The 26429-nt window shown below is 46.4% G+C and overlaps 1 protein-coding gene across 1 annotated transcript in view; it reads right to left on the reverse strand.

The window, feature by feature from the left end:
* Positions 1 to 1091: 1091 nt before the first annotated feature.
* Positions 1092 to 26429, reverse strand: part of BBS1 (Bardet-Biedl syndrome 1) — a 591426-nt gene continuing 566088 nt past the window's right edge. Inside the window, exon 17 of the mRNA XM_086938512.1 lies at positions 1092 to 4395. Coding sequence (XP_086794638.1) covers positions 4309 to 4395 — 87 coding nt within the window. The 3' untranslated portion in view covers positions 1092 to 4308. The remainder of the gene's footprint in view (positions 4396 to 26429) is intronic.

Below are 26429 nucleotides of genomic sequence, written 5' to 3' on the forward strand. Positions count from 1 at the left end.
TCAGTGACCGATAGGGAGTAATCCCGGTGCTGCTCAATCGCCACCCACGCCCACTCCATGCTCCGTCTCACCGAAGCACTCCTTTCGGATTGACACCACCTTGTCTCAACAGTTAATTATTCGAATACTCCTTGAACCGGCATACCACCAAGCCTCGATCTCGCTGGCTTGCACAATGGCAAATGAGGCTGTTTTACTATTAGGCATACATTACATGTCCTGATGAGATCCGTACAATGTTGTAAACGGATCGAAACGCCGTCAACAACTATGTGCACCTTACACATGGAATTACTTATATGCCCTCTAAAAGTGTGAAGGTGTCAATATTGTTCTGTTTCATAATCTAAACTGTGCGATTAACAAGTTTACAGAACGCTAAGCTTTTGCCTATAAGCCCTTTTGTTTCTTTCCTTTTAATTGTTTCCCTTTTTTCTGTGTGATAAACTGGGCGCAGGCTTGTGCCCTGTCTTGTATATTGTGTGTGAATTAAGTTTTACATTGACTGAAAAGTAAATACCAAGACCTCTGCCCGGCTGGGTATGTCATTTGCAATATAGTAACGACTTCGTCTATATTTACTGATTAAATATTAATGCTTGTAAGGGACCACTGTTGCCTTAATAGTATTGACTCCCAAGGTCCCTTACTGACTCCTTTGGGTTCCTTTGTTGTCCTTAAAAAATACCCTGCAGCTCTTACAGCTTAGTCACCTGCCAGAGTTTCAGAACTGATCCTCCCTAAACTTAGTATGTCTACTGCATGTTGGTGGCTAAATCTCCAAACAGCACACCCTTGTTGATGAAAGGCTCTATGATTGAGTCCAAGAGTCTTGAGTGTAGAAATCGGCTTTCACAAACCGATAACTGTTTAATGAGCATTGTCAATAGACGAACCCTGTTAGCTCTTATAGAGTTCTTGCAGTGCTTTGATCTTCCTCTAGACAATGTGTTTTGCATAGGGGCACAGGCAGTAGCATGAAGCAGTAGTCCAAGCATGACGTTTATGGCCTTAAAAGCTTTATCAATGTTAGTGGTCATAGAGAAACACTCTGATGTCCATGCGCCCCAGAGAAAAGTATTCTACGAGTATTGAAATGAGACGGGGAACAACCCTGTTTATTTCTGTAGGTTTCACCCAGAAAGCCCAGAGTACCATTTCTTCGGATTCAGAAGCCTGGACTCTGATTGTCATAGATATAAATATGGACTGGTTTCACTGGATGCTAAAATGATTGATACAGACACAGAAAACGGATACAATTGATACACTTGATGAATTTAATTTTAAACATTTACTAAGTTTCTTCTAACTAGAACATGGGGATTGTTCCTTCCATGGAATTTTTGTTTTTGACTTAATCGGTGTGGTTAAGAAAGTTGCAGGTTCTTGTGAAAGCAGAGATGAAATAAAGCAAGCTATTCTGTGACACCGGTAGCTTCCTGTCACAAATCATGCCTTGCCATGTAGCACACTTGATTCACCAGTAGAAATCTGGGTTTACTTACAATAATCCCTTCCATTTCAACTTTGGTACTTTGGACAAAACCTTGCCTCAGTATCTTAATTCTGCTCCACCCCACTGTTCCTGTACTGGTAACTCCCATATATTTTATTTATGCACTATTTCTGACATTTAGCACCTCTCTCAACACCCACCTGTTTCAGTACTGGGATAACACATATAGAGGCACATGTACGACTGCTTCATGTTGTGTGTTCCTAATTGTGACTTTTTGCGTCTCGCAATTAGGAAGTTGCAAAATTAGATGTACTCATGTGTCACATACACATTTACCGATTCCTAATGAGGTCGCAATTGACCTACCTCATCAATATTCATGAGGTAGGTTGCAATTTCAGACTCATTAGGAATCTCTAAAATACAGACATGGTGGCCTGTAGGAAACAGCAGACCACTATGTCTGTGTTTGCATTTAAATAAAGCAACTTTTTTTTTAAATGCACCCGGTTTTTCTTAAAGGATCAAAAAAGAGAAATTAAACGTTTCAGTGTAATTTTTAAGAGTAGGCAAAGGTTCATGGGACTGCTGTAAAAAACATTTTCTCAACCATTCACAAAGAGTAAGAGGTCCTATGGGGACCCCTTCCTGTTTGCGACTGGCGCACCACCTACTTGAAGTAGGCAGTAAACTGCAAATGTTTTGCGACCACATTCCTGTCGAAAAACACTCATATATCCCCTTGCGACTCGCTATAAGGAAGGGATGCCCATTCCTAATACCGACTCCCAAACCCTATTTTGCAAGTTGGTAATAGGTTACAGACTCGCAAAATGAAGTTACTACAGGTCAAAAGGCTATTTAGCAGTTGCACATGGCCTGAATTTCCATTTCCAATCCCTAAAACGTTTTGTACATGCGGCCCAAAGCTCTGCCAGTGCAGTTCTCTTCATTATGGTTTACAGATGGCAGGGTTTCAGGACGGTTGCCTAGTCGGTAGGTCGCACAAGTGCATTGCTCTTCAAGTCATTTTCAGTAATGGTCTGCACCAGCTGCCCATGACTTCCCTCCAGAGAACATCTGCTCTCCTTTGGTGGCCTCCTCACTTAGTGGTGTGATCCGTGTTATGCCGGATTTTATCGGATATCCTATTCTTCCAGAGTGGCATCTGGTGTAGTAGTCCAGGAAAGATGTTCCCGGCCTATGAGGGGAAGCTGGACAACAAAGTTAAGGTACGTCCATACACTATCCAGAGACTACTGTGTTCTGCCTGAGGTTGGCTGTTTTTCTGCTCTCCAGGTAACAGTTCTTGGTACCTCTTACAGGAATTCTGGTCACTATTTCTAACATCACTAGATCTGAAGGGACAGTTTGTGCACAGAAGTTTGATGCCTAGTCTGCTAGCTGTCTCAGAATCTAGAGCTTACCTTTGGGCGTGTATGCTGTATATTGCTTGAGGGTCAAGATTACAGACGACTCAATATACCATTGGCCCAGTGACCCTGCCCATGCATTACTGACTGTATTGGTATAGTTTGGTCTTTCTGTATGGCTCCATAGGGTAGAACAGACACGGTTAATTGGTACTTTTTGGTTGATGGTTCAAGGATCCACATACTTCCTGGGGACAACTCCATTGCTAGAGTGTAAAGAGATACACTATGTTGTGCTAACATTTTTGGACCATATGTTTTTTTTAACAGTTTTCCTAATCCTGCATGACCATTATTTCTCCCATATTCATGTCACTCTTTGGCTGCTTTGGCACATGTATGTGCTATGATGCTAGTATCTGGTCCTCTTCCTAGGGAAGTTCTCCAGCAGGCAATTTCGGCAGCGCATTTTCTGTTTGGGTGCCTAACATCTGCTCTAAAGTTCTTGCAACTATTGGAATCTCTTGGGGATGCCAGTCAGGAGTCCAGGAGAACCCAATAACTGTAAGCAATTTCTCCCACTGGCAGTGGAGATCCCTCCAAGACCCTTGCTTTGTCGCAGAAACTATGATTTTACAACTGTTACTTGTCAACGGCTTTGCTAGTCCCCCTCAATAATTCAATATAAATTATCGAACAGCACCAACATATTTTTGATGATGTTCTAAATTCTGAGCTGCACAATACCTAGTTCAGTCACAAGTTGACAAAAATCCTGTCCTGTCCACTACCACTTTCACTGTTACTATTCTTTTTACTGCCTGAATGGTCTTGACATTGCCTTGCCAATGCAAGAAACTTACAGTTTCACTTGCTAATCTGGAATTAAGAAAGTGCACACATATGTGTAAATCCGGTAATCTTCTCAAGTCCTAATATTCAACAACATCTGCTGTTCCAGCAACCGACCCTCCTTGCTCCCCGCACAAGCGCTCCTGCATGCAAAATGAACACATCTGCCACTGTACCTACAACACGTAAACCTACAGTAAGCAGTATTCTTGTCTCTCCCTTCAGTTTTAGTAATCCACAACTTTAAAAATCCTGCTCTATCTTGACCTGCTACAGTTCTTCCTATTTTGGTAATGCACTTTAATCAAAGTATTTCTGTTCATTTGGAGCCAGTACATGACAGAGTAAACGAAAGAGTGAGTTTAAACATTTCTATACCTTTGATCTCCTTATACAGGCTAAATGGCATATCTGTCCCTTCCAGCTCGCTGTATTAAATTAAGTGCTTCAAAACAGGCCAGACTAGCCTCAACTGAGCCACAGTGCTATATGGATAGTAAGGTTTGCTCTTAAGCCTGAAAGAGACTGGAAACGTCTGGTTGCTGCCAGTATAACAGCTCTGTGTGATCCAACTGGCTTTCTCTGGTGTTCTACGCCGGATTCCACTTGGACTTTACTTAATCATGCTGCGATGAGTCCTTCACTCACTGGCATGCTAATGTGGGCGGTGAGAAGAGGGGTACTCTTTCCTTCTCTCAGGACAAATACCTGCAAAAAATTAAAAGATACAATTAACCAACTTCATAATATGGTCCTCCATGGCTGCATATTAATGCCTCTAACTGTAGTCCCTTTCTACTGCTTTGACTCCCGGTAGCACCACACCTCATTTATTTCCTTCTCCCAAGCTCTGGAATCAGGTGGAACTAGAACTCTGCTACTTCTCTTTCTTCATGCAATGGTAGCAGATGCCACAATGTATTTATGTAGTGTGTGATTGCTGAGAAGCTCCATGTGCTAAAATTAATCCTGGTCGGCATGTAAATCTGTCACCATAACATAATTTCAGTAACAATCAAACACCAGTGCCCAACAGACACGAATACAGTAATCCAGAATGAATGCCAACCTGTCACATGCTGCTATGGTCATCACCCCGAGCAAGGAACATGCACTGAACAGCAGCCATGAAAGTATACCTTTTGCTCTTCTTAAATTATTTTAAAGATTGTGTAACCAATTCTAATATAAACATGCACGTTGATTATGTTCACCTTCTAAAAAGATTGCACAGGCGTTTGACCGGGTTCATCGGCCCTATCTCCGACAGGTACTAAGCAGATTTGGTATTGGGGAACAATTTATGCAGTGGGTGAACTGTATATACCATAGCCCACAGACACGCATCAGAGTGAATAGGGTCACCTCTCGTCTTTTTCAGTTTGGGCGGGGCACGAGACAGGGGTGCCCACTCTCACCTCTCCTATTTGCGCTCTATATGGAGCCATTTGCCGAAAGAGTTAGACAACTCTCTACCATCACCGGGATTCGGATGGGAGCTAGAGAGCATCAGATTTGGCTCTATGCAGATGACGTGGTGTTATTTTTGACTCAACCGCTATTCTCTCTCTCTCCCCTGTTAGAAGAGATAGAGGCATTTAGCGTGGCCTCATGTTTTAAAATCAACCTGCGAAAGACGCAGGCCCTCAGCCTAACATTGCCCAAAATAGGCCAGCAACAAGTAGCGGCACATTTCCCATTCTCATGGGCCCCTAGTGGAATTACGTATCTGGGGATCCGGGTTTTCCCAACAGTTGATTGCTTTGGTGAACTACTTGGAGATCCTGACCAAAGTACGCAAGGAGCTGTTCAGCTGGAAGAAACACGTCCTCTCATGGTTTGGCAAGATCTCTGCAATCAAGATGACGATTTTACCCTGTATTCTTTATATAATGCAGACGCTCCCACTATGCCCGCCGCCCAATATATTGGCCCAGCCAAAGCAGCTCGTTGAGGGTTTCATATGGGTTGGGAAGAGGGCACGCATAGCTCGTCACCTGATGTATCTGAGGCAAGAGGAGGGGGGACTCGGGGTCCCGCATCTGGGGCGTTATTAAAGACAGCGCAATTATGCTATATGATAGAGTGGTATAAACTAGAATCAGAAAAACATTGGTGTTTTATCGACCGCTGGGTAGCCGGTATACACATCTGGAAGGTTCCCTGACTTCCCAAACAACACCGTCCACAGGGCAAGTACATCTCTCCGGTCTTGAGGCCCATGAAGGTATGGGACAGAGTACAAGGGAGATGTGAGCTCTCGACTGTCATGTCCTCTTTGACCCCTTTTATAGGTAACCCGAATTTATGCCCTGCTAATACAGGGAATGCGTACTTGAAATGGCAGGAAGCCAATTGCAAATGCCATGGGGACTTTTTTAATACACAGGGAGTTATGGACTTCCCCTGAATTAGTGTCGGGCTTTGGGATCCCGCAAAGAAGTGTATTGGCAGCACTTGGTGCTGCGTCACTGGGTCACCTAGTCAAAGGTACGTCCACATGCAGGTCGCCCTCTTACAAAGTTTGAGCTCTGGTTCATCACCCATACCTCAAATAAACGTCTCTTATCAGATATCTACAACTTTCTGAACAAAGCTAAGAACCCCTCTAAATCCCCAGCGCAGCGCAGGTGGGAATCAGAATTGGAGCATGAATTTTCCCTGAAGGTGTATGCGTACATTATCCATAGGCCCAGGGCCTCCTCCTGGAGTATCACGGATAAAGAAATGTTATTGAAATTGCGCATTATTGGTACTATACCCCGGTACGCATCGCCCGGTGGAAACCACGCAGCGACGATCTCTGTTGGCACCGGTGTGGGTAGACAGGCACACTGACGCACATTCTATGGCAATGTCCTAAGATACAAGCCTTTTGGGACTCTAGCCTATTTGATATTGATACCAAATACCATACGGAACTCCCTAGATTTCTTAGTTACATCCTATTGGGACTACCCAACCCTCTTACATATCCCCTTAAGTCCTATAGGGGCAGAGAGAGAAGAAAACAAGTTACTTACCTGTAACTTCAGTTATCCAGTATTGGTATCTTTCATAGATTCACATGCCTGAATCATTCCCCGTCGTCGAGGCGGGAGTCCCACGGTAAATAAAAAGCAGTGCCAAAAGCACTTTGCAGTAGTAGGCCCTAGAAAAAAGGCCTGAGGCCTATATTATAGTAGCCTATCTACCTCATTATGCTAAAAGACCCAAAGTCTTTGCTCCAACCAATCAGCTCACAGCACCCTCTAGAACCTTCCCTGCAGAGCCAGCTCTCCTCAGATTTTCGTAGCACAAGTGGGAACAAGTATCCCAAACTTAGAGAACTGACTCTCCGGGGAGGAGGGTGGGTTGCATGTGAATCTATGAAAGATACCAATACTGGATAACTGAAGTTACAGGTAAGTAACTTGTTTTCTTATCCAGTATTGGGGTATCTTTCATAGATTCACATGCCTGAATCAGAATAGCAAGCAGTAAGCCAGGCAAAGTCGGTTGCGGATGGTGGGAGACTTATTGCAGTGCACCCCCATGAATGTATCGTCAACAACCAACAAACGCTTAGAGATTGAACTATTAATAAATCATGTTCAAGTTCAACATTGAAATTATGCATTTTCTTTCTGGAAAGAAATCTTAGGCATCATACAAAAATACACAACATGTTAACATGTGTCTGCATATATAAACACAATCTATTAAATTGCATGTACTTTATATGAAATAAGTGAACATCAGTACCTGAACATACTCCTTATGGAAACAGGTGACGTAAAACAGCTTGGCCCACTGCCGCATCATCCTGATTTGCTGATTGTAGGCAGTAGTGTCTTGTAAACGTGTGGACATTCTTCCATGTCGCAGCACGGCAAATGTTCTCAAGCGTCACTCCTGCAAACAAAGCCGCAGACGCTGCTACAGCTCTTGTGGAGTGAGATCGAACAGACCTTGTCAATGGTCGATTAGCCTTGACGTGGCAGAATTGAATCGCGGATGCGATCCATCTTGAAATTGTGGCTTTAGTGACCGCTTTCCCCAAAGTATTTTGACCATAAGCTACAAACAGTTGATCTGATTTTCTCAAAGTCTTGGTTCTCTGAAGATAGAATTTTAAGCATCGTTTGATGTCTAAAGAATGCAATGTCTTTTCAGCCGGGGTTGACGGGTTTGGAAAGAAAACTTTCAGCTTGACAGGTTCATTTAAATGAAACTGGGAAGGCACTTTCGGTATGAACGTTGGATTCGTTCGTAAAGTGACATAGTCCTGGGAGAAATGTAAAAAGGGCTCCTTTATAGTGAAAGCTTGAATTTCTCCCACTCTTCTTGCGGAAGTTAGCGCCAATAATAAAGCAATCTTCCATGTTAAGAACTTTAGGTCGGCTCTATGGATAGGCTCGAACGGATGCTTCATCAGTTGTGATAGAACCGTGTTGAGCTCCCATTCCGGTGGTGAGGGCTTGACTGGGGGATAAGCCCGGAACAGACCCCTCATAAATTGCTTGATTAGCGATGAAGAGCAGAGTGACTGAGAGTTGGTCCTCTTTCTGTACCTGGATAAGGCCGCTAAGTGGACCTTTATTGATGAAAAAGAAAGGCCAGATTGCGCTAAATGTAACAAATAGGGCAATATCTTTTCTGCCGGTGCCTCTATAGGGTGCAAAGCACTAGAGATGCACCATGCGCAAAAACGCTTCCACTTGAGACGATAAGTCTTTAATGTACTCTGGGCTCTTGCCTTCTCTAAAATGTCCCGGCATTCCTGAGGAATTTGAAGATGCTCGAATTCTAAGAAGTTAGGAGCCATGCGTGCAATTTCAGTGACTGAGGATCTGGGTGAAGTACTTGACCCTCGTTGCGTGACAGTAGCTTCGGAATTACCCGCAGCTTGATCGGTGGCTCCTGAGAAAGTAGCATGAGTTCCTGAAACCAATACTGGCGAGGCCACTTGGGAGCAATGAGGAGAAGGCGACAACTCTCCACTTTCATTTTGCGCACCACTCGTGGAATCAGAGGGATCGGAGGAAAAGCGTATGCATAAGTCCCTGACCATCGCATCGAAAGGGCATTCCCCCTTGACCCCTGTTGAGGATATCTGCTGGCGTAGTACCGGCATTTCTTGTTCTGTTGGGTCGCAAATAGGTCCAACCTGGGTTTGCCCCATCTCTGAAACACATAGTTCAACTGGCCGTTGTCCAGTTCCCACTCGTGGCAATCTGACAATGTTCTGCTCAGTTTGTCTGCCAAAGTGTTGTAGAGGCCTCTGACATGCTCCACTTTGAGGGTTATGTTGTGAACTGTTAACCATTTCCATAACTCTTGGGCTTGTTTGGATAGCGTTGCTGATCTCGTTCCCCCTGCTTGTTGATATAAAACATGCTTGTGGTGTTGTCCGTTCTGACTAGAACCGAGGATCCCACTATCCTGGGGAGGAACGCTTGAAGAGACAGACAAATGGCTTTCAACTCTAGGCTGTTGATGTGGCATCTCTTGTCTTGCTGAGACCATCTTCCCTGCACTTGCAGTTCCTGGAGGTGACCACCCCAACCCTCCATGGACGCATCCGTTGTCAGAATAAAATCCGGAGGATTCTGCAAGAATGAAAGCCCCTGTTCCAGATTGCTGATCTGAGACCACCATTGGAGTGCATGCACCATCCTGTTGGTGATTGTGATGGTGTCCTCGAATGAACCTGTCGCTTGATGCCATTGACAGTTTAGCTCCTCTTGCAGTGGTCGCATCTTTAGACGCACCAATGCAATGAGGTTGATGGCTGAAGAACACATCCCCAGAAGTGATGCAAATAGGCGAACTGAAAGTGACTTTCTTCCTGCCAGTTTTCTGGCCAACGCTTGCAGACGGAGTTGTCTCTCTCGAGATAAGGATGCCTTGCATTCCACCGTGTCCAAGCAAGCTCCTAGGAACAACAGGCTTTGTTTTGGATGCATCTGAGATTTGGTTTTGTTGATTGTGAGGCCTAGCGATGCGAAGAGATTGCGGCATGCCGTAATGTCGGCTCTCACTTTGTCTTCTGATGGACCTTTGACTAGCCAGTCGTCCAAATACGGGAAGACCTGCACTTTTGCTGCCCGGAGAGCTGCTGCCACCGGGGCCAGGCACTTCGTGAAAATTCTTGGGGCCGACTTGAGGCCAAATGGGAGAACTTTGAATTGATAATGGGCGCCGGCCACAGTGAAACGGAGGTACCTCCGATGGTTTGGGTGGATTGGGATGTGGAAGTATGCGTCTTCCATGTCCAAGGAAGCCATGTAATCTCCCTCGTTGAGGCAACTGAGAATGTCCGAGAGGGTGACCATTCGAAATCCCTGCTTCTTGAGATATTTGTTCAGATTGCGCAGGTCTAGGATCGGTCGCCATTCCCCTGTTTTCTTTTTTATGAGGAAAAAACGGGAATAGAAACCTGTCCCTCTCTGATGGAATGGAACCTTCTCTACTGCGTTCTTGAGTAGCATAGCTTGCACCTCCTTGAACAATAAGTGAAGACGAGGGGGAGGGGGACCCCTGGGCGGAGTTGGTGGAGGTTTGGTGATGAACTCTAGGGTGTGACCATGATGGATCAAGTCTAGCACCCACCGATCCGATGTTATATTCTGCCATTGTTGTTGGAAAGCAGATATTTTCGCGCCCACGGGAAGGTAAGGGATTGGAGGTGGCGCCCAATTGCTCTCACTGTTTCTTGTGACTGTCTCGTCCTTGGTTGCTTGCGCGCCTTCTTCCTCCTTGACGAGAGAAACCAGCCGATCCAGATTGTCTGTAAGAGGACTGGTAGTTTTGACGGTATTGTGGTTGATACTGTCTGCCTTGCTGGTAATAACTTCCTCTGGAAGAATAACCTCGTCCCCTAGCTCCTCTGAATGAACCTCTTTTATATTGCAAGGATCCTAGCGACTTTGCAGTATCTGTGTCAGTTTTAATCGTCTGGAGAGCCTCATTGACATGTTTTCCAAAGAGGGACTCTCCGTCATAAGCCATGTCCAGTATTTTCAACTGAACCTCCGGACGAAACGTAGTGGCTTTTAACCACCCCTGACGTCTCAGGACAGCTGCCCCAGCCAACTGCCTGAAATTCGTATTCGCCATATCTAGAGCGCAGTCGATGGATTCTTCCGCTGCCCGCTCTCCTTCCATTAAAACTTTCCTGGCTTCTTGTCTTGAGTCCTCTGGCAATAGCTCTATGAATCTAGCCATCTCCGACCACATCTGGCGATCGTAGCGTCCAATAATCGCCATTGAATTTGCTATCCTGATGGATGCTGCAGCCATAGTGGAAAACTTCTTCCCAATAAGGTCTAATCGTCGCCCCTCTTTATCTGGTGGAGTAGAAATAGGGGTAGCTGGGTTCTTTGACCTTTGCTGCGCCGCCTGAGAGATTACCGAATCCGGGCGTGGATGACCAATAAGGCACGCCGGACTAGAGAGCGGAGCACGATATTTCTTTTCTATTCTGGGTAACACAGCAGGCACGGATGCAGGGTTTTTCATTATCTTTATGCCTTCCTTCCAAATAAAATCAATCATGGGAATGGCTCTAGATATCTTCCTTGTTTCCTCTTTAAAGTCATGGAGAAAACACTCCGTTTGCTCCACTGTAACCGGGAGCTTAAACCTGGTTGATGCCCTCTGCATCAAGTTGTGAAAACCACCTACATCTTCAGGCGGTGAATCTGAAGGTTGTGGAGTTGGAGGGGACGGCATGGGTATAACATACTCATCCCATGGGTCCGATGAAGGTATGTTAGGCAACTCTCCATCCTCTACCTCCTCTTCTGATGATGTATCCGGAGTTTGTGGAGGCAAGACCGGTTGCGGAGTTTCCACAACTGGAGAGACCAGTGGCTGCCGAGGAGGAGCTACCGTATCAGATTGAGGTACTTGCGGAGGAAAACGCTGCTTGTAGTCCGCCAGCATAGCCTGTAAATCCTGTATCAGATTAGGCGGCAACTGAGTGACTTCCGGGACTCTAGGCCTTCTCTGATGTTCCAATGAATGAGGCACTATGATATCCTCTTGGTAGTAGTGCTCCGCGTATGAATCCTCTTCATCATCATCTTGGCACTTGATGACAAGTTCGGATGGGTGACGTGCCACACCAAAAGCACCCTCATCGTCATCATCTTCAAAGTCATCTTCTTCATCATCGGCAAAAGTTTCTAGAAGATGAGAAGGCATAAGTGGAGATATATATGCACCCTGTTGTCTCTTATAAGACACTAGTTGAAAATTCTTTGTCGCTATTGGCGTACAAAAGGCCTGATTCCCAGTGGCAGGTCTTAGTAAAGCTGATCCCATCGACCTTGATGACCCAGGAGACCAAGGTGCATCTATTTGCTGAAAAGATGCCGTCGTCGACGGATTTATCGTCGACGAGATCGACGACGAGGGCATCGTCGACGATAGACTTGCCGTCGACGGGACTGTCGTCGACGGGCTCGACGTCAACGGGACAGTCGTCGACGGACTCGTCGTCGACGGAGCCACCGTCGACGGGACTGTCGTCGACGGGGTAACCAGGGACGGGCTCGTCGTCGACGGGATAGACGTCGATGCATTCTTCGTCGACGAGGCAGTCGTCGACGGCGGCGTCGACGACTTCGTCGACGGGCTCTTCTTAGACGACAAATTTTTTGATGATGACGGCGTCTTCGTCGACGAGTCGTCCACAAGAGTTTTCTTTGTCACAATACTAATTTTAGTAGACACAATCGGAGTAGTAATAGATGTAGTGGATATCATATTCATAGAAGAAGAGGTCGAAGTAGAGACAGTGGTCACTGGAGAGGAGACAGTAGAAGTCTTACTCACAGTTTTCTTTGCCGGATCGTTGGTGGCTGAGGCTCCAGAGACAGAATGTTTGGATCTCTGAGAAGAGCCTGAAGTAGAGTGGGAGGTCTTAATATGCTTTCTCCCCTCACTTATCTTATCCTCGTGAGACCTTGCCCTCTTGCTAGAGGTAGAGGCTCTGTCATCATCATCCTTGGAAGAGGATTTAAGCCACAAAAGGACTCTGGCCTCCCTATCCCTTAAGGTCTTGGCAGGGAAGGTAGTGCAGATCTTACAGGTTTTTGCCTCATGCTTGGGATACAGGCAATAAATACAGTCCTTGTGTAAGTCATCCACATGGACCCTCTTCTTCTCGCATGTTCTGCAGGGTCTGAACAAGGCCTTCTTGTCAGACATCTTGAAGCTCTTGAAGAAAAACTGAGTCAAGACTCAGGGAGACTCCCTTCCACACGACGTGCGGTGAAAATCTGAGGAGAGCTGGCTCTGCAGGGAAGGTTCTAGAGGGTGCTGTGAGCTGATTGGTTGGAGCAAAGACTTTGGGTCTTTTAGCATAATGAGGTAGATAGGCTACTATAATATAGGCCTCAGGCCTTTTTTCTAGGGCCTACTACTGCAAAGTGCTTTTGGCACTGCTTTTTATTTACCGTGGGACTCCCGCCTCGACGACGGGGAATGATTCAGGCATGTGAATCTATGAAAGATACCCCAATACTGGATAATTTATTTTGGCACTAGGGGTGGCTAAACAAGTGCAACTATCAAGGTGGGGCAAGGAAGACATCCCAACAAAATTAGACTGGCTTCATAGTCTGGGAGGTTGTGGGTATGGAAAGGAACACAGCTGGGATTAACCGCACACTGCCCACTTTTTATGAGACTTGAGGCTCCACTGTGGCCTATTTATCCTCTGAGTTTGTAGAGCTCACATGGCCAAGGTATTTATGGGTACTCCAGTTCCCCACTACTCCTCCCAGCTGGCGAGCAACCCGCCCAGGAAGAGGTGGTGCTTCCCATTGGCTAGAGCCCTACTCAGTCAGAGGCTTACACATTTCTCATCGCTCGACTGTCTTCTTTTCTATACCTTTGTTTTTTTTCTCTTACTTTCTCTCTCTTCTTTTTCTATCTTTCACAATACACGTATAATTCTTGCTATTACCCACCAGCCATTGGTTGTAGGTGGGTGTTGTGTTTAAATTGGTCACCTAAAATTGAAATAAAATTATCCAAACCATAAAAAGATTGCAGGCAATTCTCTATGATTTTGCCTTTTTACAATGTAGGCTACCATTCAGTCACCCAGCCCGGATACAAGGCAGACTAAGGGCCTGATTTACAGTTCGGAAAGCGGGTTACTCTGTCACAACCGTATTACAAGTGCATTATATCCAGTGGTTCTTGTAATACAGCAGACAGGAAATCCATCACATTTATGATGGAGAAACCTGTTTGCCAAACTCTAAATTAGGCCCAGAATCTGAACATTTTGAATCTGCCTTTCAGTAGGAATGCATTCAGAGGGTGAAGATGTATGACCGGCTGAAACCCTCTATCCTTCTTCAGCACAAGGAAATAGCGAGTGTAACAACCTGTCCCTATTTCCTAGTACAGAACCCTCTCCATTTCTTTTTTGGAGAGAAAAGCTTGCACCTCCCACATTAGAATGGACAGATGCTCCTCAGAGAACCATTTTGGTGTTGGAGGAGGTGCTGTGGTGCACAAAGACAGAGAAGGGCACAATTCTGCTGAATGATCTGGAGGACACATCGGTTGGATTTGATGGATCACCATCCTGAGAGAAAGTACTGGATTCTACCTCCCTCATGGTAGCTGTGCACTGCTAACAGCAAGCTAAACTTGCTTGGCGACTATTGGCACAGGAGTGGGGGACTGGGAGGATTGATTCCCAAGATTACCTGTGTGTTGCCAGCCAGATCCACGTCATACAATTAGAAAGGACAGGGGTGACTAAGGTAGCCTGGGGAGACTGGTGTTACCTTCACTCCAACCCCCTGGTCAGGAAACTTTGGAAGGGGCCAAAAGGCCCTGGGAATGTGCTCCGGCTCCACTCTCCTTAAACCTTCCAAGGCAGAATCAGTTTTCTCACTAAATAGCTGTGAGTCATCGAAAGGCATATCCACAAGGAAATCTTGTATGTCTCCTGAAAAACCTATGGAACACTTGGCAGCAGCACACCACAATGGTGCCAACTGCAGGTCCCTGACAATTAACAGTATCAAGGTCAGCACAAATCATGTATTTTGGTGCATCCTGACAATCTTGAAAGGTTTAAGCCTAGGAGGCTGTCGGAAGCTGGCTCTGTATATACTATACCAAAGTAAGATATAGTGTACACAGTCCCGGGGATCCCCAGAGGTATAGCAGAGGCTAAATTAGATAATCACTAACAGCGCTCTTTGTGGTAGTGTGGGCAAGCAGTTAGGCTTATCAGGAGTGTGTGTTAAGCATTTATTGTATTCACTCAATCAATGACTGATTACACACACTCAGGACAGAATCCAGATTTGGGTAAGTATAAAAAAGGTATACTAATATCAGCCCAATAAACAAATAATACTGCCTGACCTCAGCGCTAAGGTAGCTGCAGAGAAGGATTAGTTGCATACGTGTAATCCTAGTTCTCTTCTTCGGGAATCCTCATCAAAGTCATAAGCATTAGAATATTCCTGCCTATGTGCGGGGACTCCGAAGCACATATTAAATATATATTAATATCTATTGGCAGTCGGCAGTAGGTAGTTATAGTTAGGACCTAGTTTCCATAGGTAAAGCGTTATTTGATTTGCCAATATCTTTGGCTCCATTTGGCAATTTTTTCAAAATTAATGGCCTGCTCATTTCAGCTGCTGTGTTGAAAGTTTTGAGGTGATTTATCAACAGGGGCCGAGAAAACAGGGGGGTCCCAAAACACGTTTTCTCCATGTTAACTTCCAGAGGAAACTTTAGACAAGGCTACAGCCCGAACTGCTGAACGGAATTACACTGAATTTACACTGAATTTGGCAAAAAGGTAGCTCTTGGTTCAGAAAGCGTTCTTTTTGTAAAATCGTGTAAATATGTTCAGTGGTTTGGAATGGAATGATTGGAATGGAATGAGAATTTATATAGCGCAAAACTGCCACCCTACGGGTATCCTGGCACTTGGTTAGAAGTAACGTCAACACAGCAAGCTCAATTGTCACTGTCCAAAAAGCTAACAGGTATTCCTTGGAAAAAGCTTGGCTCTTCCTAAACCCTGTCAATAAACTTTCCTGCCTAAGAGTCCGAGGCAGCCCATTCCAGATGTGTGAGGCAAGTATTCCGAACGCTCTACCTCCCTTCCGGGATTTCTTAAAATTGATGGTTGTAATCAGATTAGTATTTGACGATCGGAGCTGCCTCCTTGGGTTATACCAAGTAAACATTTCCTTCACAGGGATGGGACCCTGTCCATGTGCTGCCTTATATACAATGCAGAGAGATTTAAAATTATTTCTCTCCTTAATGGGCAGCCAATGGAGATCTTTTAACGCCATGTCGTGGAGGACCCACGTTGTCTGTTAAGCGCCAGCTTTGCTGCCACTGTCTGCACCCTCTGTAGCCTTTGTACAACGTATAGTGGTGCTCCCAAATATAGGGAGTTACAATAATCCAACCTACTCAATATTACACCTCTCACCACAAGTGGTTGAGAGTCTCCGGGAGTAGAGGAAGCATCTTACGCAATACACGCATCAGAGAAGAGCACACACTGGCAGTTTTATCGGCTTGTGTGTCCATTTGAAGATTTTCATCAACCATAACTCCCAGATTACGTACCACTTTAGCCGGAACCAAAGATTCATTCTCCGGAGTGAGTTTAAATTCTATTGGCAGATGTCGTGACACTCTGGTAGCTGGACAGTACACCACCTCAGTCTTTACCCCATTCAGCTGTAGGGAGTTTTTCCTGAGCCAACTTGCAGTTTGGCACATACACTCCTGGAAGGTGTCCATAGACACCGCTTGTTTTCCCTCCAGGGAGAATATCAGTTGAGTGTCATCCGCATAGTTGACCAGGTCTACCCCAAAGGACTTGTGAGATAATTAAAGATATACCAAATTGTATATCTAGGGACGCGAAGGATCCGCAAACCCTCCCGATCTCGAGCCTGAGATCTGATTGGCTGCCAACACTTTAAATCAGGAAGTGTTGGCAGCCATCTTGTGACTCAGTTGAACCGAGTCACAAGAAAAACGATAAAAAACAAGAAAAGGGGGCGGGGTAGAAAACAATTTGGTGAGTCATGTAGGGTCAGCAAATCCCGCCAAAATGTTAAAAAAAATTTTTTATCACTGTCTCCCGCAATTCGTTTTCTTTGAGACCCCGGGGAAGCCAGGTCCCGGGGGCAATGCCACATTGCGATTCAGGTGCCCCCGCTGACGAACGGACCACCAGCTCCCTAGGGTGATACTCATTTAACTGCAGGGGCAAGCAGCCCCTCCACAGCCCCGGGGACCACCACCGACCCTGGGCTTATTTTAACAATGAAGTGTGGAGGGGCTTGAGCCCCCGCACACTGCCCCGGGGACCACTACCTCTCTGAGCCACTAATTATTTAAATGTGGGGTCCGTTGCAGACCCCTGGCCCCGGGGACCACCACCTCCTGGGGCTGCACACAAGTTGAGAGGGGGGCCGCGCGGCCACCCTCCAGGACCCAATAATGACCCTAGGAACTGCCAACCACCAGGCCGGTTCCAGCAATGTCCTGGGGTGCCCACCCCGGGACACTGCAGTTTCCGATGCCATAGCAAACTTCTGATTCTCTTCATGTATGAAAAGTGGCTCTCCAAACGATCCAGCCCCCATTCACATCCTTAAACAAGTGGGACCTACCATCTCACACCTGGCCACCAACCTTATTAACGCTTCTCTTAGCCAAGGAGTGGTCCCCCATAGCTGGAAGCATGCAGTGGTCAAGGCCCTGCAGAAAAAACCAGGCCTTGACCCACATGACTTCTCCGATTTTCGGCCAATTTCCCTCCTGCCAGGGATAAGCAAGATCACAGAGAAGGTTGTTAACCAGCAGTTATCAGCTTTTCTCGAAGCCAACAACCTTCTTCGCCCTTCCCAAACTGGGTTTCGCCCTGGTCAGGGGACCGAGACCGCCCTTTTACAAGTGGTGGAGGAAGCCAGATGCATCTTGGATTCAGGGGGATTAGTGTTACTGATCCTCCTGGATCTAAGCGCTGCATTTGATACGGTTGACCATGAGATCCTGATCCAGCGATTGTCCAACTTAGGAGTAAGAAACATGGCGCTTTGTTGGCTCGCCTCCTTCCTTAGAGACAGAACCTTTCAGGTTTGCGAAGGTAACGAGCGATCTGATTTTTTCCCCCTCCAGTGTGGGGTCCCTCAGGGCTCTTCATTGAGCCCTACACTATTTAACACCTATATGGCCCCCCTGGAGGAAGTGGTTACCCCCTTTGGGATAAAAACCATCACATACGCTGATGATACCCAAATGGTGGTCTCATTCTCGCTAGAAAATGCCCAACTCAAAAACCTTCACGACTGTCTCGAAGGGATCTTCCAGTGGATGTGTGACTCAAGGCTGAAATTAAATGGCTCTAAAACCGAGCTTATGCTACTGGGACATCAAACATCACCTCTCCCTAGCGCTATGTGGCCATCCTGCCTGGGTACCCTTCCGCAACCCAAGACTGAGCTTAAAAGTCTGGGTTTTTGGCTGGAACGGGACCTTTCACTGAAAACCCAGGCCAAAAAAACATCGGGTACTTGCGTAGGCCTACTCCGTTCGGCCAGGCAAATCCTCCCGCTGCTCCCAGCACCTTCTCAAAAACTTCTCATACAAGGTCTGATATTATCGCGGCTAGACTACGGCAATGCCCTCTTTCTGTCAGCCCCTGAAGCAACTATGAACATTCTGCAGAGAACTCAAAATGCCGCCGCAAGGCTCCTGACAGGCACCCCCCGTAGAACATCAGCCAAACCTGCCTTGAGGGCACTTCACTGGCTGCCGATCCGTGAAAGGGTCAAGTTTAAGGCCTTGTGCATAACACACAAGGCTCTACAAGACCAAGGTCCCTCGTTGCTTAAAATCATGCTCTTCCCATACAAACCAAATAGGTCTCTGCGATCCTCCCATGGCAACCTGGCCACGGTTCACAGAATCAAGAAAGCTCGAACTGGAGGACGCCGTTTCTCAGTTGCAGCTGCAATATCTTGGAACACCCTACCAATCCATCTACGCGCCGAACTTAAGCACAATAAATTCCGCAAGCTACTCAAAACTCACCTTTTCCCACAATAATTGTGCACACCTTTCCTTTTTTCTTTGTTTTGTTTCCTTTTCCGTTTCCCTCCTCAGTTGTTAGTACAATCCCAGCGCTGGGACGCCCCCGGGCAGCCATGCGCTTTATAAATCCCGTTTTCATTTCATTTCATTTCATTTCATTTCATAAAGAAGAGTAGGTGGCGGGATAGAAGAGGGAAAGAGGTTTGTGCTTATATAGCTCTTGCTACCCCTGATGGGGTTTTGAAGTGCTTTTTTAGCGAGTAGCATGCTACTCTGAAACCCATAGGGATTAGTGTTGAATTAGTATGGTGAAACATGAAATTAATTTGAGTGGTGGATATGTTAGTCAGTTATTTGGATTGAGAAGGGTTGGGGAGGGATAGAAAAGGGAAAAAGGTTTGAATTTCTATATCTATAGCGCTTGTAACCCTGATGGGTTGTTGAAATGCTTTATTGGCGAGTAGCACGCTACTCTGGAACACATAAAGGATCAGTGGTGAATTAGTATAGTGGAATATGGAATTTGAGAAGTGAACATGTTAGTCTGTTATTTTGAGTGAAAAGGATAGTGGAGGGATAGAAGTGTGAAGGATTTCCCCCCCCCCCCCCCCCCCCGATTTTCTTTAGGTCATAGCAGTAGGAGGAGGCTTTTGGATGAGTAAAAAGGGTTTTTGGTGGGGAAGAGTCAGAGGGCAGAGTTTAGAAAGGATTGGTTTGGGGGTCGGTATAGTAAAAGAGGTGTCAGATGAAGCAAGGAGGGGTAGAGTAGGAGAGAGTCTAGAAAGGGTTATTTTGGGGACCATAGTAGTGGTATGGGATTTGGGATAAATCTGGATGTAGAGGATATATTGATAGATGTATAGAGTGAGAGATATGGTAGTGCAATGAAAACAGTAGTAGAAAGAAGTTTGAGATGAGTCAGAAAGTTGGGCTACAAGATATATTGAGAGAAGTATAGGCTGTGAAATAGGGTAGTGCATTGGAAATGCTAAATTAGAAGAAAGTGATTAATATATAGATCCGTAAGTACATTAAAAGTATATAGATGCATAAAGGAGGTAAGTATATATGATAGTGGTACAGGATGAGACATAGGGTAGTTCATTGGATATGCTTTTTCAGGGGAAAAGTAACAGACACACAGATCCAAGTACATGGAGGTACATAGATGCACAATGGAAGCAAGTACATGTAAATCAAAGATATATATATTTTTTTATTCATTAATTTATTTATTACAACATAATTATTCGACATGTTTATACAAAGCAAAACACAAAGATAGGTACATATCTATAGTGATAATAAATGCTTATATACGGAGGGATATGCTGTAAATTTCTGTTTCGTATGGTGCTTATGTGGGGAAGAGCCAATTCTTGAGTAGTTTTCTGAAGATAAGGTGGTTGTCGGTGGATCTTATGTTGGGGGTAAAGAGTTCCATAGTTTGGCTGCTTGAACAGAGAAGGATGTGGCCCTCATGTTTTTTTTCTTGTATCTTGGGATTTGAGGGGAGATGCCCCTTTAGAGTTGAAGTTCCTTTGTTGAATTTGTTTGGTGATTTTATTCCTGATGAAGAGTGGTCCCATTCCATGTATTGCTTTGTGGGCAATACAAAGTAGCCTGAACGTGGATCTTCTGGCAATCTGTAACCAATGCAGGGCTTTCAAGGCAGGTGAGATGTGGTCTCGAGAATTGAAATGCAAGAGTAGTCTGGCAGCAGAGTTCTGAATCCGTTGTAGTCTTATCATGGTTGTTAAAGGTGATCCATGGTAGAGGCTATTGGCATAATCGAGTTTGAACAGAACAAGGGAGATGGTATCTTGGACTTTGTGTTGAAATCCCAAATGAGGGAAAATTAATCGCAGCGTTTTTATAGTGACAAAGAACAAGTTACTTACCTTCGGTAACGCTTTTTCTGGTAGATACAGTATCTGCCTGTGGATTCCTCACCTTGTCAATATCGCCTGCGCCAGCAACATGCAGAAATTTTTGTAGCTCTCCGCGCCGACGAGGACATAGACGACGTCACAGAGGCACGACTCCGCTCGCGACCTCGCTGACGTCACTGGATCCATAATAGAGCCTCGTCGGCGTGAGGACGTCAGTTCCGCCCTTTTTTCCGTGCCCCCGAGGCACACGGACGGACCGACATAAATAGGTATAGTATACAAAGTACACAGTATTCAAACTAACACACACAGTGTGAAATCAATGCAAAAAGTAAGAACAATTAAACATTTCCATTGAAAGATATAATCATAAAATAAACAGTTTGCAGGTATAGAAGGGTGGACAACGGGGAGGCGGGTGGGTCAGTGAGGAATCCACAGGCAGATACTGTATCCACCAGAAAAAGCGTTACCGAAGGTAAGTAACTTGTTCTTCTGATGGATAAATCTGCCAGTGGATTACTCACCTTGTGAATAGAATTCCACAGCTGTCCCCACTCCCGGAGGAGGGTTTCCACTCCTCTATACCAAGAAATCCTGAAGGACAGAATGCGCAAAATGGCCATCCCTCCTCACTTCGGAATCTAAGCAGTAATGCTTCGCGAACGTGTGGAGAGAGGCCCAAGTTGCCGCTCTATAAATGTCCTCGACAGGAACACCTCTAGATAAGGCAGATGTAGAAGACTTTGCCCTGGTAGAATGAGCTCTTAAACCCTCTGGAGGTTCCTTACCGGCCAAAGAGTAACACATTTCGATGCACAAGACAATCCATCTGGAAATTGTGCGCTTGTGCACCGCTCTGCCTTTTCTGCAGCCAGCAAAGCCCACGAAGAGCTAGTCATCCACACGATAGTCCTTAGTTCTGTCAAGGTAGAAGCTCACCCCCCTCTTTGGGTCCAAGCGGTGAAGCCGATTCTCCTCCTTGGAAGGGTGAGGGGAAGGCTAGAAGGTAGGAAGGGTAATGGACTGCCCCAGATGGAAGGGAGTTACCACCTTAGGCAGAAAAGCAGCCCTGGTCCTGAGTACCATCTATTCAGCATGATTGTTCAAAAATGGGGGTTTCGAACTCAGAGCTTGAAGCGCACTTACCCTCCTTGCCGAGGTAATAGCAACTAGAAAGACCATTTTAAAAGACACCAGTCTCAAGGGACACTGGTGCAAGGGCTCAAAGGGAGAACCCATCAAGTAGGTTAAGACAAGATTTAAGTCCCATTGAGGTACAATAAATGGAGTGGGCGGAAATTTGTTGGTAAGGCCCTTAATAAAACGTAACACAATAGGAGATTTAAATAATGACGACTGATCCGGCAAACAAAGGAATGCCGACAAAGCCGACAAATACCCCTTCACAGTAGCCACTGCAAAGCCATGCTGGGCTAAAGAAAGAGCAAACTGAAGGATGTTGGATAAACGAGCCCTTAAAGGTTCAATAGACTTCTCTCCACACCATGAAAAAAATTTGGAGCACCTATAGGAATAAATAGACTTGGTGGAATGCCGCCTGGCCGAAAGAATAACATCCACCATGTCAGACGGGAGAGAGAAAGAATTCAGATTGCCTCGTTCAGAATGGCATGAAGTTGTAAGCTCTGGAGGCGGGGCTGTAGAACCTGCCCCTGCGACTGCAAGAGGAGATCTGCCCTGAAAGGGAGACGGAGCGGAGGGCACGAGGAGAGGTGGAGAAGATCTGTGTACCACACCCTTCTTGGCCAATCCGGAGCGATCAATATGACTTGGGCCCGGTCTTGGCGAAGCTTCCTCAGAACCCGAGGAATCAAGGGTATTGGAGGAAACGAATAAAGGAGTTGAGAACCCCAACTCAACTGAAACGCGTCCCCCAGTGCCCCCTGCATCGGATACTGGAGACTGCAGAATGACGGGGCAGTGAGCGTTCTCGTGAGTGGAAAACAGGTCCACCCGAGGAGTTCCCCACGTCCGGAAGACGTGACGAACCACCTCCGGATGAAGCCTCCACTCGTGGTCGGCTGAGAACTGCCGACTGAGACTGTCTGCACGTATGTTTAGAACTCCGGCCAGATGATTTGCCATCAGACAAATCTGATGATCCCAAACCCAGGACCAGAGACGTAGAGCCTCTCTGCAGAGACAATGCGACCCTACTCCCCCTTGTTTGTTGACATACCACATTGCAGTTGTGTTGTCCGTTAGTACTTGAATCGACTGACCGCAAAGGGAAGGGAATAAGGCCTTGAGCGCCAAACGTATCGCCCGTAATTCCAGAAGGTTGATGTGAAGCAACCTTTCCTCTGGAGACCAAAGACCTTTGATCTCCAGATCTCCCAAATGAGCACCCCACCCTAGAGTGGATGCATCCGTTATCACTGTGGCCACCGATGGAGAGAGATGGAAGGGCTTTCCTTGAGACAGATTGCCCTCCACGCTTCACCAAGACAGATCCGCTGCAGCTTCTCTGGAGATCCTCAAAGACTCCCTGAGATCTCCTATGTTCTGATTCTACTGCCTGCGGAGGCACCACTGGAGCGTACTCATGTGCCAGCGTGCATGGTTGACCAACAGGATGCAGGAAGAAAACAGACCAAGCAGACGAATGACCTTCAGGACTGGAACGACCGCTCCATTGTAAAACAAGGGAATCATTTCCTGAATACCGAGAATCCTTTGAGGAGGAGGGAATGCTCGACAGACAGTAGTGTCCAGTACCGCCCCTATAAACAGGTTACGCTGTGAGGGCTCCAGGTGTGATTGGGTACGTTTATCAAAAAACCCAATTTGTACAACAGCTGGGTTGTTACCTGCAGATGATGACACACCTTCTCTGGCGACTGTGCTTTGATCAGCCAGTCGTCCAGATAGGGGAAAACTGGAATCCCCTATCTTCTGAGATGGGCTGCCACCACTGCCATCACCTTGCTGAAGACTCGAGGTGCAGTAGTAAGTCCAAACAGGAGGACCGCAAACTGATAATGTTGCGACCCTCCCGTGAAACGGAGATACTTCCTGTGCGACTTCAGGATCGGGATATGAAAATACGCGTCCTGCAAGTCGATCAACACCATCCAGTCCTCTTGCTGCAGTGCTTGAAGAACTTGCGCTAGGGTGAGCATCTTGAACTTTTCTTGCTTCAGAAAAAGATTCAAGACCCTGAGATCCAGGATTGGACCTAACCTGCCATCCTTCTTGGGTATCAGGAAATACCGGGAGTAGTATCCCTGACCCTTTTCCTGCTCTGGAATCACCTCTATTGCACCATTTTTTAGTAAGGTTAGAACTTCCTACTGCAGGAGAAGAAGATGGTCCCCCGAGCAAGCACCTTGGCAAGGAGTGTAATCTGGAGGGAATTCCCAAAAGGAAAGAGCATACCCATTTTCTACAAGATTGAGAACCCAACGGTCTGTAGTGACCAATTCCCAATCTTGTAGAAAATGAGTAAGCCGACCCCCCACAGGACCAACATGATCCAGAATGAGGGATCTAGGGCTGCTTTGCTGTGGTGAGAGGGGGAGAGGTAGAGGAAGAGGAGGAAGGGGGTTGTTGACCTTGTGGGCGACATCTGTTCCTGCCCCTATATGACTTATATAGGGTGTGCTGCTGCTGAGGTTGTCTGTAGGTCCGAAAGGACGACCTTCCAAAGCCCCTGAACTTCCTATAAGAAGAACGCCTAGGCTGTGTCTGCAGACCCAGGGACTTGGCTGTAGCCTTGCTTTCTTTAAACCTTTCCAAAGCTGCATCTGCCTTCTTCCCAAAAAGTCCAGAACCATCAAATGGGAGGTCCAAAAGAGTTACCTGGACATCCTGAGAAAATTCTGAAGACTTAAGCCAGGCACTCCTCCTAGACGTAACCGACGACCCCATTATCCTGGCTACAGAGTCCGCTGTATCAAGGCCACTCTGGATCACCTGTTTTGCAGCTGCCTGAGTGTCAGACAAGACCTCATCAAAGTTCTTTCTGTCCCCCTTCGATAACTTTGGGGCCAGTTGTCTAGCAGAACCCATTAAAGCATTTATTTATTCAGCTTATAAAGCGCGACAGCTACCCGAAAGGGTTTCCCGGCACTAAGAAATGGCAACAAGCAGTAGGCACAAGAAGAAACACAGTTATTGATTGAAAAGCCAGGTCTTGACGGCTTTGCGAAAACTGGCATAACATTCTTCTGAGCGAATGTCGAGAGGAAGAGAGTTCCATAACTTGGGTCCCAAAAAAGAAAAAGACCTTACGCCTATTCTGGACAGTCTAAACTTGGGCAGAGTGAAAAGAAATTGAGAAGAGGAACGGAGGGAGCGAGAAGGAGAGTAGACATTGACAAGAGATTGCAGATAGCTGGGAGCATTTCTCATCCTAATTTTGTGCATATAACTGAGCGCCTTAAATTTCACTCGGCTCTCCACCTTCAGCCAGTGCATGGATATACCTGCCCAAAAGGCAAAAAGGCAAGTGGCAAGTGGCATTGGTGGACTTAAGAGCCGTAGAAACCGATGAAAACACCTTTTTAGCAGCCTGATCCAGTCTCTTAGACTCTCTGTCACCTGGAGTCTGTGGAAAAGCTCCAGAAGATTTCTTTGAGCAGGCGGCTTGAATAACTAAACTCTCAGGTGCAGGATGGGAGGATAAAAACTCTGGATCGCCTGGAGCCGTCCTATATCTTCTGGCAACTGACCTCGAAACTGCAGGAGCCGAAAAGGGTTTTTGCCAAACTTCCATAATTGGCTCAGTGATAGCTTCATTAAATGGAAGTAAAGGTTCAATTACTGCAGAAGGAGAATGAAGCACTTCTGTCAGAATATTAGATTTAAGTTCCGTTGTCGGGAGTTGCAAATCCAAAAGATCAGCCACCTTACGAATCACAGTGTGGTAAGGAACCACATCTTTGGAGGGAACCTCTGAAGGAGGAGAGAGTTGCCATTCTAGTGATAGTTCCAAACCACTTGCCTCTCTTAGGTCTTCAAAAAAGTCCTCTGACTCTTGAAGTTCTCCTTCTTCCATCTCATCCTCCCTATAACGCTGCTCCTCCAGCAATCTTATTGCCTCCCGTCTGGACCTGATCTTCGGGGCCAATGGAGTAGCACACGGATTCAACGGAGTCGGAACCAGCGTGGAACTCGGATCCAGAGGCACATTCGAAATCGACCGAGGTCAAGCTGACGGCGCCGGAGATAGAGGAATCGACACCGGCGTCGACGTTCTCGGCGCCGGGAAATGCCAAGATGGAGCCAAAGGCATAAATGGTATGAAGGGAGCTGGAGCATACACTTGAGGTACTCCCAAATTGAATGCCATGGGACCCATGGGACCCGAAGGTGCACCAGAGGGGTACATTGCCCTCGCAAAGATACCGTACATCGCATTAAGATAATGCGTTGGGTCTTGCCCTGGACCAGGAAAAGGAGGGTACTCGCCTGGAATACGCTCAGGCATAGGCGTCACCGGACTCAGGCCTGCCGGCGCTGACGGTGGATCCACTGGACTCGATGGCCTTTCAGAGCTCCGGAGATGGAGAAGGATTCGGCGCCGGTGAATCCTCAGGAGAAGATACTCTCACCGGGGAAGGAGAAGGAGATACATAGTCCTTTTGATGTCGATGAGCTTTCTAAGCCGACAACTGAGCCTCCTCTTTATCCGAACAGCGTCGAGAACCAGGCCTCTTCTTTTCTAATGCTTCTGGGATTTTGACGCTTGACCCGACGTCGACTTCGAGTCCGATCTCGACCTCG

This window comes from Lissotriton vulgaris, chromosome 9 (assembly GCF_964263255.1).
Source record: "Lissotriton vulgaris chromosome 9, aLisVul1.2, whole genome shotgun sequence".
NCBI classification, from domain to species: Eukaryota; Metazoa; Chordata; class Amphibia; order Caudata; family Salamandridae; genus Lissotriton; species Lissotriton vulgaris.